Below are 14143 nucleotides of genomic sequence, written 5' to 3' on the forward strand. Positions count from 1 at the left end.
CCACCTCACACTTTTGCATGTCACACTGTTTCATTCTACACTGTTCCACCTCACACTTGTCCCTTCCACACACACACACACACACACACACACACACACACACACACACACACACACACACACACACACACACACACACACACACACACACACACACACTCACAAAAACCCGCATCTTCACAGGGCATACTCCCCCTGTCGACTCCAACACCCGAAACCATCCCAGCCCATCCCGCCCACTCCTCCCCATCCACCCCAGCTACACCTAAAGAGAGGATGGTGTGTTTTTTTTTCATTATTTTCATTCCATTTTCATCTCTTTTTTTAGGTTTTTCGAAGTGAGTATATCATTTATAATCTTCACCTACCCTTTACCTACCAGAAGTCTGTCTTGGGCTGAATAAAATCGTCTGGTAGTAGTAGTAGTAGTAGTAGTAGTAATAGTAGTAGTAGTAGTAGGAGTAGATGGATAAGTAGAAGTAGTAATTGTAGATTCATGTTCAACTGACATGTAAACCCAGTGGACTACAGGCTGAAGGCTTCTCTGGCAGTCCACCATCCACCTTCTGGGGGATAGGGAGGAAGTTGAGGGATGTCTGTATGAGAGAGAGAGAGAGAGAGAGAGAGAGAGAGAGAGAGAGAGAGAGAGAGAGAGAGAGAGAGAGAGTCACCGAGATGCTACAAAGGACGACTCAGGGTGAAGACGTGGGCTATAAGATGTGAACCTAAACCCTCCATTGAACCGAGCAAGGCCGAGGGTTCAAGTTCAAGGATAAGTCGTTTTTGGGTGGGTGTTGCGGAATATACGGAGCGCCTCTGCCCATTCCGGTTTAGAGGATGAGCTAGGTTGGAGCCGACAAAGAAAATACAGCGGCCTGGTAACACGAGAATCACCACTCCTACCGCAGACCGTCCTGGGGAAAAAATGGTGGAGATAGGGAGAGAGGGAGAGGGAGAGGTGAAGGGAGGATAAATGAGACGGAGAGGGAGAGAGAGAGGAGAGTGAGAGTGAGAGAGAGGAAGAGAAAGTGAGAGGTGTGAGAGAAATAATGGGAATGAATAAAAACAAACACCTGAGCTCAGTAGTAAAGCGACCTGCGAGAGAGAGAGAGAGAGAGAGAGAGAGAGAGAGAGAGAGAGAGAGAGAGAGAGAGAGAGAGAGAGAGAGAAGGCCACGCAGTAGGGAAAAACTACTTACACTTTTATGAGCACGTCAATAACCTAACTACCCACCTATAATAACAACTTCATACCTTCATTTGCATTTCTTATTTTTCTCTTGGAGACTTTAATGTACAGCTGCAGACAAAATTACTGGATCGATTTTATTTTGAGACAGTGAGCAATGGTTTTCGAAATTCAATGATACCAGCTCCCAAATCCATTAGACTTTTCAGAATATCAGGAAGCTTTTTTATAACTGTTCCGGTACAAAGTGGTGTGATGATGTTATGACTTTTCAGCTTAATGTAAACCCGATGCACACACACACACACACACACACACACACACACACACACACACACACACACACACACACACACACACACAGCATTCCCTTTGAGCACGTGAGATGGGCATGACAGGATGATGATACGTGTGTGTTCAGTTTTTACATGTACAGTTGGGTCCATAACTCCGTGGTACAGGGAAAGGTATACTGTGCAGGATATTGTGTAAGGTATAGTGAATGGCCTGTAATAACTTGTAATAGCAGAGTACATAATAAAGTAAATAATAGTGTAAATAAGAATCGGAGTACAGCTTTTGTAACTCCAAGGGCTAATTGTTCAGGCTTATGCACCACGAATTTCTGCTTGCGACAGTACAAATTCTTCTTCCTTTAGCTGGTACCATCTTCCCTATGGATCCTCTTCCTTCATTGCTTTTTTTTTTTTCTTTTTTTTCTTTTTTTACAAGTGGCTCAGGCACTACGACCACCTTTTTTTACGTGTGTGGGTGGGGGTGAGGTGTGTGGGTGGGGGTGAGCTGTGTGTGTGTGTGTGTGTGTGTGTGTGTGAGAGAGAGAGAGAGAGAGAGAGAGAGAGAGAGAGAGAGAGAGAGAGAGAGAGAATATAGGGGTTGTCTGTCTGTCTGTCTGTCTGCGGTGTCTGTTCGTAGCCTCTCTCTCTCTCTCTCTCTCTGCTTGTGTGTGTGTGTAATTCACCGGGTCGGTCAGGATCACTTGATGGTCGTGATGATCAGCTTTTACCCTCCCGGAAGGGAGCTGAGAGCTCATATAGTCCGATCTAAGGGCAAGGTTGTGACCTTCACACACGCACACACCCGTCCCCTTGCTCTAGGGGGACAGTAACCACCCACTTCGTCAGTGAAACTTTTCGCAACCTGAGCGAGGCGCGAACTCCCGTCCACCAGTTGGCAAGCGGGAACGTTACCACTGCACCAGCGAGCGGGTGTGTGTGTGTGTGTGTGTGTGTGTGTCCGCGCCTCCAGATCAGAGCATAGCCTAGACAGTCTTTTCCCTAACCAGAAATATCTCCCCGTAAACACATATATATCTTCAATGCCTTTATACCAGAACAATTACCCTGCTATTTTGATGAGGGAGCATCTCTTGGAAGAACTCTGCGTCATAAGAATATCTTTAATACCATCACACTAAAGCTGAGTGGGACAGCCCTAGCGTGTATTCAGTATTGACGGTGGGTATTAGTGCTGAAGTGGTGACATGCGAAGGTGTGTGATACGTATAAGAGCTGCTGGACCTCAGGGAATGAACTACTGAGTCTATACCGAGAGGAGGGGATGAGAAAAGTAGGATGTTACTGAATATAATAGGGAACAGCCATTTGTTTTCTGTTCATTATCATCATCATCATCACTACCACTGCTATCGCCATCATCATCGTCACTATCATCATCATCATCACTATCACCACCACCATCATCATCATCATCACTATCATCATCACTATCATCACCACTATGACTACTATCATCATTATCATCATCATCATAATCATTACTCTCACTACCACTATCATCATCATTATCATCACTACCACTACTCTCATTATCACTATCATCACTACCACTTCTAACATCATCATCATCATCATCATCATCATCATCATATCATCACTACCTCTACTATCGTCATCATCATCATCATCATCACTATCATCATCACTACCACTGCTATCATCATCATTATCATCACTGCCACTACTATCATCATCATCATCATCATCATCACTATTATCATCACAACCACTACTTTCGCTACCATCATCATCATCATCATCATCATCATCATCATCAAATCTCTCTTCCACCACTCAGGGGGGCTGGGAGAGACACACATCCTCACAAAACTACAAGACACAAATAAAACAAGTACAAGAAAGAACCTGAGTATATGGAGCTTCCCAGAGTGCATCCCCTTGCGTACGAAAATCCTAAAGCGGGACTGACTAACGGGGCCACTTCTAGAAATACTCCAGAAAAAAAAAAATGAGTGTGGGGGTGAGCACTATGGCCATACCTCACCTACGCATGGTCACCTTCTAGCCTTGGGTTCCTTCTTCTATGCATTAAAAAAAAAATATGATAGCCAGATAAACCCGAAGCCTCTGGTAGCTGGACAGAAAGGACGGTATGCATATAGTCTGGTTATTAAGGCTGGCTAAGTGTGATAGAAGATACGTAATTTATTTTTGTTCATCATCATCATCATCATCAGCAGCAGCAGCAGCATCATTACCATCATCATCATCATCATCATCATCATTATAATTATATCACCATCACCACCACCACCACCACCATCACTACCACAGCTATCATCACCGCCACCACTACCATCATCATCACCACGACCAACATCATTACCACAACTTTCATCACCACCACCATTACCATCATCATCATCATCATCATTGACAATTTCCTACTACTACATGAAGAACGAGGCGGTAGTGATCAGTCCCGCAAAACTAGAGCAAAATATGAGTAGGTGACAGGCCCAGTAACGAGGCATCACCTACACTCATTCACCTATACTCTTTTCACTCTAACTTGGCCCAGAATTTAGTCCTTTTGCAGCTTATTTTACTTACATAAGCTGGAGAAAAAGACAATATTCTGGGCCTATATCCTTTCCACAGCACTTCTTCGTGACTAGCACCATTTTCAAGTGTTAAATCTATTGCTAAACCTCAGGATTCAAGATGGTGGAGATGTCAGCTTTAGGCGAAGTTGGAGTGAAAGGAGTATAACAGGCAGACGCTAACCAAGGGAAGTTATTAGCAAAGGAACTAAACTAATCATTACGCTAGTTTCCTTAAAAGCAAGTTATTGTTTTAGGTTCCTTTATTAGTTTCTTAATGCACTATAATATCCAATGAATTTCCGTTTCTTTTATCGGTCTTTCCCATTCACTATATAAACCAGTCTGGTCCCGTTTTTTTTGAGTGACACCAAATCATAAACAAAACCATCTTATATACAACTAAACCCTGTAATGGCCAAACAAAAAATCCAGCTCTACATTCCAGCTATCCAGACGGTTTTATGCAGCTGGGAGTGGGTCATAGGAGCTTGAGGTAATTAGGCTAAAAAAAAAAAAAAGTTCCTAAGCAGAGCGCTAGGGGACGGGAAGAGCGGCCGGTATGTGGCTCTGTTGCCGTGGCCGGACCGGTACTGTCTTAAGCCTGATTCACAAACACACTCACGATAAATTCAGGGTCGTGTGATCTGTTTTTTTAAGGATGGAAGAGGAGGGTTGAGTGCACGGAATCCTCCCTCTGTGCCTTGTTCTTCTTGCAGTAAAAAAGAAAAAAAAAAATCCACTGTCTGTTTCCCTCATCCCTATCAGCTTGATTGATGGCCAAGTGCAGACAGACTCGGGGGTTGATTTAACTAGTAACCAAAGAGACTCATTCCTACCTCATTAACAGGGCTTGTCGAATGTCATGCATCCAAGGCTTAGTGTTCAAATTGTGTGAGAGTCCCAGTTCCCTCAGATGAAAGTAAACCGATTATAATTTCGTTTGTGAATGCCCCCCTGTTCACCGAAGTCGTATATCAGAGTTAGCATCGGTAGCCAAGTCGCTCGAACCTCATCAGGATTTTTTCTTTTTTTCTTATTTTTACCTACCTACAAGGGAAAATTTCTTGGCCCAGACAGTTGGCCTGTTTGCATTAATATTTTGAAGGTTACTCGGAGCATGGCAACAACTGATACCTTGTGTCCAAATCTCTTTAGAATTTGCTTTTTTCTTCTTTTCACTGGGCTCTATGCTTGATAATTCCTCGGTTTTTCTACTTTCCAGGTATTGTTTCTGAGGCCCTCCCACTCCATATATAAGTAGGGAAGGATGATGATGATGAAGATGATGGTTCAGTCTTGAGGAGGCTATGGTGCAGGAGAGGGACGCCTTCAAATGATGGTATTGATATAACCGGGTAGATTCACTGCCCATGTATACAAACATCCCTCACCTCCCTCCCTATCCCACAACAGAAAGATGGTGGACTGCAGGCTGAGGGAGACTTCAGCCTGCAGTCCACAGGGTTCACATTTTGACTAGTGTAAATATTATGTAAACTTCTGTGAGTTCTTATCCAATTATTTCCCACCTGATTGAACAGTATATTAACAAGACTGAATTATATATTTTGTTCACCGTAACTTGGCCCAGATTTTCGCCCTCTTGCAGCTTATTTCACGTAGTTCAGTGGCAAAAAAAGACAATGCTAGGTTTCTACATCCTTTCCATAGCACTTACTCGTGACTAGCATCATTTTCTAGTGTTTATTGTTGTAACTCAGCGTCCAAGATAGAGAGATGGCAATTTTAGGCCAAGTTAGAGTAAAGGGGGATAGTATTGTTAAGCCTCGCTCTCTATTTCATTTTTATCATATCCAGTATTTTTTAAAATGTTTTTGGCACACACAGCTCATCTGATAGCTAGTTTCAAGAGACAATTGCTCTTATCAGAAAATTGTCTTTCCTTATATACATATTGCTTTATGGTATGCAATTTCTTGACCTTGTGTGTGTGTGTGTGTGTGTGTGTGTGTGTGTGTGTTTTCTTCAAAGGATGGTTTGTGTTTGTGTGCGTGTTCTATTTACTGTGTGTATGGTATTGTAGGCCCCATGTGTGTGTGTGTGTGTGTGTGTGTGTGTGTGTGTGTGTGTGTGTGTGTGTGTGTGTGTGTGTGTGTGTGTTTTCTTCAAAGGATGGTTTGTGTTTGTGTGCGTGTTCTATTTACTGCGTGTAGGGTATTGTAGGCCCCATATGTGTGTGCGTGTGTGTGTGTGTGTGTGTGTGTGTGTGTGTGTGTGTGTGTGTGTGTGTGTGTGTGTGTGTGTGTGTGTGTGTGTGTGTGTGTGTGTGTGTGTGTGTGTGTGTGTGTGTGTGTGTGTGTGTGTGTGTGTGTGTGTGTGTGTGTGTGTGTGTGTGTGTGTGTGTGTGTGTGTGTGTGTGTGTGTGTGTGTGTGTGTGTGTGTGTGTGTGTGTGTGTGTGTGTGTGTGTGTGTGTGTGTGTGTGTGTGTGTGTGTGTGTGTGTGTGTGTGTGTGTGTGTGTGTGTGTGTGTGTGTGTGTGTGTGTGTGTGTGTGTGTGTGTGTGTGTGTGTGTGTGTGTGTGTGTGTGTGTGTGTGTGTGTGTGTGTGTGTGTGTGTGTGTGTGTGTGTGTGTGTGTGTGTGTGTGTGTGTGTGTGTGTGTGTGTGTGTGTGTGTGTGTGTGTGTGTGTGTGTGTGTGTGTGTGTGTGTGTGTGTGTGTGTGTGTGTGTGTGTGTGTGTGTGTGTGTGTGTGTGTGTGTGTGTGTGTGTGTGTGTGTGTGTGTGTGTGTGTGTGTGTGTGTGTGTGTGTGTGTGTGTGTGTGTGTGTGTGTGTGTGTGTGTGTGTGTGTGTGTGTGTGTGTGTGTGTGTGTGTGTGTGTGTGTGTGTGTGTGTGTGTGTGTGTGTGTGTGTGTGTGTGTGTGTGTGTGTGTGTGTGTGTGTGTGTGTGTGTGTGTGTGTGTGTGTGTGTGTGTGTGTGTGTGTGTGTGTGTGTGTGTGTGTGTGTGTGTGTGTGTGTGTGTGTGTGTGTGTGTGTGTGTGTGTGTGTGTGTGTGTGTGTGTGTGTGTGTGTGTGTGTGTGTGTGTGTGTGTGTGTGTGTGTGTGTGTGTGTGTGTGTGTGTGTGTGTGTGTGTGTGTGTGTGTGTGTGTGTGTGTGTGTGTGTGTGTGTGTGTGTGTGTGTGTGTGTGTGTGTGTGTGTGTGTGTGTGTGTGTGTGTGTGTGTGTGTGTGTGTGTGTGTGTGTGTGTGTGTGTGTGTGTGTGTGTGTGTGTGTGTGTGTGTGTGTGTGTGTGTGTGTGTGTGTGTGTGTGTGTGTGTGTGTGTGTGTGTGTGTGTGTGTGTGTGCAAGTACGTTATTTTTTCTCACTCCAAAGGACGGTTCTCCTCCTGACAACAGTGGTAAGGACAGGCCATCTTCAGCCGCCGGTCCAGTTTTTACTTGGACTCTTCATCTCTCTTCCAAGGTCGGGTGGCCATTGAAGGAGTCATTTTAGGAAGGGCAAAAAATTACGAACTCTCACGGCTAAAAGTTCGTCCCTACCCAGTGTGGCTCGGTACTGCTTCGGTTTTCTTTCTCCCTCTCTCACTATTTGGTTTTCTTCGTCTCTACTGAGTTAGGTTCGGTACTGCTACGGTGTTTTTCGTCCCTACCCAGTGTGGTTCGGTACTGCCACTGTTTTTTTTCGTCCCTGCTTAGCGACCTTAGGTACTGCTATAGTTTTCGTCGTCCCTACTGAGTGGGGTTCGGTACTGCTTCGGTTTTCCTTCCTGTTCACTGCCCCGAAAATGAAGCTATTATTTACTATGGAACTGATCTTAAGTCTGTCTGTGCATCCGGGTTCTGGTGCTTTTAAATGAGAGTGAATAGAGAGGAACTCTGCCGTAAATATACACCCTTAAGCCTTTCAATACGGGGCTGATTTTCTTTCCCCCAAACTCTTATTTTTGGCTTAAAGGAGACTTATTCTGGTGAAAGGATTGAGGAAGAGCCTGCAATCCATTCGCCTAGATGGGTTTCTCCTACGCTGAGTAAAATCGTCTGGCAGTAACGTTAATTAATCCATCCAATCCAAGGACGTCTTTTACAGAATTATTTTTGTTTACTACATGCAGTTTACTTCAACTTAGGACGACCCTCTATTAATGAAGGGTTTAACGAAGGCTGTATCTAACCCTCCCAGTGCCAAGAGTCTCCTGATCTAAATAAAAATCGTCTTGTGACAGGAAGAATAAAACAGATAAAAACCCCACCAAACTTAAGAGGCCACATGCAAAAATCAGCACATTTCTCTTATGTTTTTCGTATTAAAAGGGCTATATTCTTTACTTCCGTCATTGTTTGGTGGTTAATTATTCTCTGGCGTTAACAAGGCGGCGATCACTACCCAAGCCACTGATTATTTGGGTCTGGAGGGAGGCCTATACGTGATGGCGCTGTGCAGCCTGAGTGGAGCAGATGCGGCGTCCACCTGAGAGCCAAACTTCCCCATATATTCTCTGCACGGGCTAGAAATCGCGTTTTTTTTTTCCTTGACGAACCATCCTAAATCCATTCAGCTTAGTCGATGGCAGGATGTAGTCAGACTTAAGATTGATTTGACTAGTAACCAAGGAGACTCATTTCTGCCTCATAACAAAGGGCATCGAATTACGTGCAGCCAAGACACTCCATTCAACTTTTAAGAGTCGCTCACTTAAATTAGGCATAAACAAACCGACTTTAGTAACCAAGGAGACTCACTCCTACCTCATGGTGAAGGTTTATCGAAATACATGGCACTACTACTTAGAATTCAGGTATTGGGAGTGGCCCAGTTCTCTCAGGTAAACACAACCCTACTAGTAACCAAGGAGACTAAATTCTAACTAATTTCCAAGCGTCGCGTCCTTAAACCTGAAAAAGAGAAGTGGGATGCAGACTCCAAAATTTTGATAATGATTTTTGAAGGAAGGGGGAGGCCAAGGATGAGATGGAGGGATGGAGTGGAGAGGAATATGAAAGAGGGGGGTGTGAGGTGGGAGCAGGGCAATGAAATGATGGGGGACAGGGCAACATGGAGGCAATTTGTTTGTGGCCACCCCTTACGGGATTAAGGCGTCTGGCAATAGATAAATAGATATATAGATTTTTGAAGTACTTGACGATGAGGGAACGTATCTAGCCTTCCAATAGAGCTGCTGACTGCATTCTGTAATATGGGATGCAGGCTAACGAGTATAATAACCACAGGTGCTCCATACATAACCTTCCATAATTGGCTGTTTGCAATTCACTTCCCCATTTAGGGTTTAAGTATACGAGTCTCACACAACCAAGATATAGTGTGTAAGTGGAAGGAGTGGCCTTGTTCCGTCAGATATAAACACAATCAGGGTAAAGTGAGAGGGGTTTGAAAGCGAAATAGGGATGACCTCACTAAAGGCCAGCAGAACAGGTCTTGGACTGTCACGGATGCAATTACTTCTCTGGTTTACTGTCTTTATCTTTCTTCTTATCGCCTTCCTTTCGTCCAGCAAAACAACTGACGATTTTTTACTCTATTGTCTTTGTCTTTCCTCTTACCACCTTCCATTCGCCCAGCAAAACAACTGACTATTTTTTGTTTTGTTGTCTTTATCTTTCTTCTTATCGCCTTCCTTTCGTCCGGCAAAACAACTCACATATTCTTGTTTTTATGTATTGATGGCTTTATTGTCCTAATCCTTCCTCTTTACTACCTTCCCATCGTACAAAGCAACTGACGATTTTTGCATTATTGTCTTTGTCTTTCATCCTACCACCTTCCTTTCGTCCGGCAAAACAACTCACGTACTCTTGTTTTGATGTATAGCTGGCTGTATTGTTGTTGGAGGCTGTTGTGGTGAGGAATGATAGTGAGAAGTAGAGGAATGAGATTATAGGCGAGAATAATGATCGCATATTTTACAAGGAGTGGCTATAATAACCGTAAATGATAAATGGATGTGAGAGGCTGGGATGAGGGTTTTTTTGTGATGATAGTCAAGGTTAAATGAGGTTGTGGTAGAGGCGAGGGAGAGGTGTGGTTGTAATTGTGGTGGTGTGGGCAACGTGTGGGTGTGGGTGTGGATGTGGGTGTCGCGGGCAGCCTCGGATGCTCTACCTGCCGTGAAATCTCAAGGTCGCCAGGTGGGTAGGTGGGGTGGGTCTGAGAACACCTAATATCCTGGTCACTCTGATATCACACACACACACACACACACACACACACACACACACACACACACACACACACACAGAAAACTGATGCGCCCTTTCTTCACTCACTTGGGGGGAGGGTCGCTTTCTTTAGCAACATTTCTTTAGTCACAGTTGGCATCATCAGGCTGCAAACTGGAGCAGGTCAGAGAAAATTGTCCCTCCTGGGCATCGTAAAATCTAACAGCCAAGTAACTCCCTACGTGCAAGATAACGAAGCCCAGAGGTAGATTGATAGAAAGAGGGTTCGATGGATAGATATAGATTGATGTAGTGCAGCAGGATAGGGATAGGGGATGGCATGCCTCTCCTGCCTCTCCTATCCAGTTTATTCACAGAACGGGTTGGTGAAGCTGCCTAAGGGGAATCGAGACCATCTGACGCAAGAGAGGCACAGACAGAGGGGAGGTGCCGTGAGGGTGGGGGAAGGGGGTGAGGGAGGGAAGGAGATGTTGTGAGGGTGGGTGGATGGGGTGAGGGAGGGAAGGAGATGTTGTGAGGGTGGGTGGATGGGGTGAGGGAGGGGAGGAGTCATCAGGAGGGTGAGGGAGGGGAGGAGTCATCAGGAGGGTGAGGGAGGGGAGGAGTCATCAGTAGGGTACGGGTGGGACTGAGCATGAAGGGAAGGGGGATGAGGGAGAGGAGAAGCTGTCTTGAGGGGGAGGGGAGAGAGGTACGGGAGGAAATGAGATGCTGTGTGGGTGAGGGTAGGGTTGAGAGCGAGGGTGAGAGTGAGGGAGGGCCTGGACTTGCCTATATAAACCCTGGATAGGCTGCCTCTGCCGTAGTCACTGTCTCATCCAGTTATACAACAACATGAAGGTTAGTTCCTCTCTCACCCATATGCCCTTCCCCTGTCCCTAATATTACACTGACTTCCTTGTAACCCCCTAAATCCGTCTATTTCTAGTTTATTATTATTATTATTTCCTGACGATATTACTCAGCTTTGAGGAGACTTTTGGGACTGAAGAGGTTACTGTATTGCCTTAATTTTTTTCATCATTAGGTCTGAAAAAAAAAAAAGCCTTTGAATGAAAACGTCTGTTGATAGTGTGACCAAAATAAAAGAGAGCTTCCTCTTCACTGATTTCTGTCATGTTAGAATATTTGTGCATAGATAAAAATTACTTCTTTCTTTCGATTACATCTTATTCTTATGCAGTTTTATCTGTCAGACTTTCTAACTTATTAGAATATGATGCTAGACAAGAAGGTGCTGTGGAAAGGATGTAAAAACGTACTATTGTCTTTTCCTGCCACTGAGCTACGAAAAATAAGCTGCCACAGGACGAAATATGGACCAAGTTAAAGTGAAAAGATTATAGACATGAACAATAACATAAGCTGACGAATCAACGTCTTTGGATTTGGAGTGAAGCTGCCTGTGTTAATTCCTGTATAGTGTCTTACTGCCTGTGCTAATCTGTCTTGTCTCCCCCTGCCTGTGTTAACCCATGCTACTCCTTCCCCTGCCTGTGTTAACCCCTGCCACGCCTCCCCCTGCCAGTGTTAACCCCTGCAACGCCTCCCCCTGCCTGTGTTAACCTCTTCCTTGCCTCCCCCTGCCTGTGTTAACCCCTGCCACACCTCCCTTTCCCTATGTTAACCCCCTGCCACGCCTCCCCCTGCCTGTGTTGACCCCTGCCTCGTGTCCCACTGCCAGCACGTCCCTGCCTGCCCTCCGTCCTGCCTTCTTTATCTCCCATGTAGACCAAATTTGCTTCCCCAAGTCCTTCTTCCCCAGCCGGTGCAATTGGTGATTTGGGTCATATTATAAGGGAAGATTAATGTAGAATGCTGCTGTTATTATTATTATTATTATTATTATTATTATTACTACTACTTTTTGGTTGCTGCTGCTGCTATTGTTGTCCATGATGAGCCTCTATGGCCTATGATGTAAAAATCTGTCGTCTTTTACAAGCAAAGGCCTTATTATACTCTCCCATGTGTGTGTGTGTGTGTGTGTGTGTGTGTGTGTGTGTGTGTGTGTGTGTGTGTGTGTGTGTGTGTGTGTGTGTGTGTGTGTGCGTGTGTGTGTGTGTGTGTGTGTGTGTGTGTGTGTGTGCGTGCGCGTGTGTGTGTGTGTTCCCCCCTTACCTCCATGTTCTCCCTTACCTATAACTGCGGACGATGACGCGAAATTCGTCATCCTAGACACCCAGTGATCTCTACTTTAAATTTATCATCCTCTGTGCAAATCCATCTCTGCCTCCCTTAACCCCTGGCTCCTATGACCCCCAGGTGCTGCTGCTGCTGTGCATGTTGGGCCTGGCTGTGGCCGATGACGATGTGAAATACGTCTTCCCGTACAGTCAGGGCGTTGCACCGTTCTACCCCCTGCCCTATACATACCCCGGCGTGCAGCCCCTGACCTACTCCTTCCCCGTCGTGAAGACCGTGGGCGTGATTCAGCCTGGCTACGTAGCAAAGACCCCAGGAGCAGAACACTACGCCCCTCTGCCCCAGGGTCTTGCATATGCCTCGCACCACATCAACGAGGCTCCTGCTCCTGGCACCAAGTAACATCGTAGCACATACCCTGGAAACCAAGTAACATCATACACCGAGAACCAAATAACATCAAACACCGAGAACCAAGTAACATCAAACACCGAGAACCAAGTAACATCAAACATCAGGAACCAAGTAACATCGTACATGGGGAACCAGGTAACATCGTACACCGAAAACCAAGTAACATCAAACACCGGCAACCAACTGACAGCATAGCACATACATCAGAATGTAGACTCACACACACAAAAAATACATGAATAGAGGAAATAATTAACTACGATCAATTTATTCATGTTTTTTGTCATAGGATGGATATGAAGAAAAAAGCAGAGTGGTCCCGTGTGTCAAGTTCCTACCTTAAAAACAATCATAAGTTATGACAGAAAATCGATCTTAAGTATATTTTGCGAATCCCTCCCTGGAAGTAGACTGACAGGCTTACAATAAACCTCTTGTCGTAACTAGGAAGTTTTCCTCTACTTACGAAAGGAATATTGTCGTAAGATGATCATGTGAATCTCAACCTTGGACTTACACCCAATTACTCCTTTAGACTCACACCTTTAAAGCTCATTATTATCCACAAATCCATTACCTTTACTATCCCTATTGATTGGCTGTGATTTCCTTTACTTTCCTTAATAAAGCTGCAAATCTTACTGACGTGTATCATTCCTTTATCCTACAATTACCCCTTTCAATACAAAAGCCTGTTTACTTAGTGTATTCTTATTAGGGTTTATTATTTTTATTATTATATGCATATGGGGGAAATATATATAGTGGTAAACCTGTATTTTCTGTTTTATATAGTACCATACAGTGGGATGTTTTGGGTGCTGACGCAAAATAAATCGCTGAGGATGGGGTGTTACGTAATCTGTCTACAAGAATTACGGCAATGTACGGAGAGAGAGAGAGAGAGAGAGAGAGAGAGAGAGAGAGAGAGAGAGAGAGAGAGAGAGAGAGAGAGAGAGAGAGAGAGAGAGAGAGAGAGAGAGAGAGAGAGAGAGAGAGAGAGAGAGAGAGTGTGAGGTGCATGAGACTAGGGAACTGACAGGGAATCGAGTTGGTTGGATGGACTGTGTATGGATATCACGACAGGGCTTGGCATCCCCCTTTTATCTTTATAGTCGATGCATTTATTGTGTTAGAGACGTGTATGAATTTGAAGCCAGGATTTCGAGGGCCTGAATGAGTTGTTATTGAGTGTGTTGTTGATAGTTCTCCCACTTTTGTACTTCCTCTTTCCTCGTTTCTGGATCCTAACTGACCTCACCCAGTAGGTGGAAAGCAAAAAGAACTACGATGATGATGATGATGATGGTAATGATGATGATGATGATGATGATGGTGATGGTGATGGTGATGA

At 44.7% G+C, this 14143-nt stretch overlaps 1 protein-coding gene across 1 annotated transcript; it reads left to right on the forward strand.

Annotated features, from left to right (window-relative positions):
- The first annotated feature begins 11047 nt into the window (after nt 1-11047).
- On the forward strand, nt 11048-13430 carry LOC145396051 (uncharacterized). The gene is made up of 2 exons (XM_080269515.1): nt 11048-11070; nt 12496-13430. Exons 1-2 carry the CDS (start codon nt 11065-11067, stop codon nt 12775-12777), a joined length of 288 nt encoding a protein of 95 aa, XP_080125641.1. The 5' UTR covers nt 11048-11064; the 3' UTR covers nt 12778-13430.
- Nucleotides 13431-14143: the final 713 nt, after the last annotated feature.

Source organism: Coenobita brevimanus, chromosome 34, assembly GCF_032717465.1.
Source record: "Coenobita brevimanus isolate Jiangsu-jjx chromosome 34, ASM3271746v2, whole genome shotgun sequence".
Classification (NCBI taxonomy): Eukaryota; Metazoa; Arthropoda; class Malacostraca; order Decapoda; family Coenobitidae; genus Coenobita; species Coenobita brevimanus.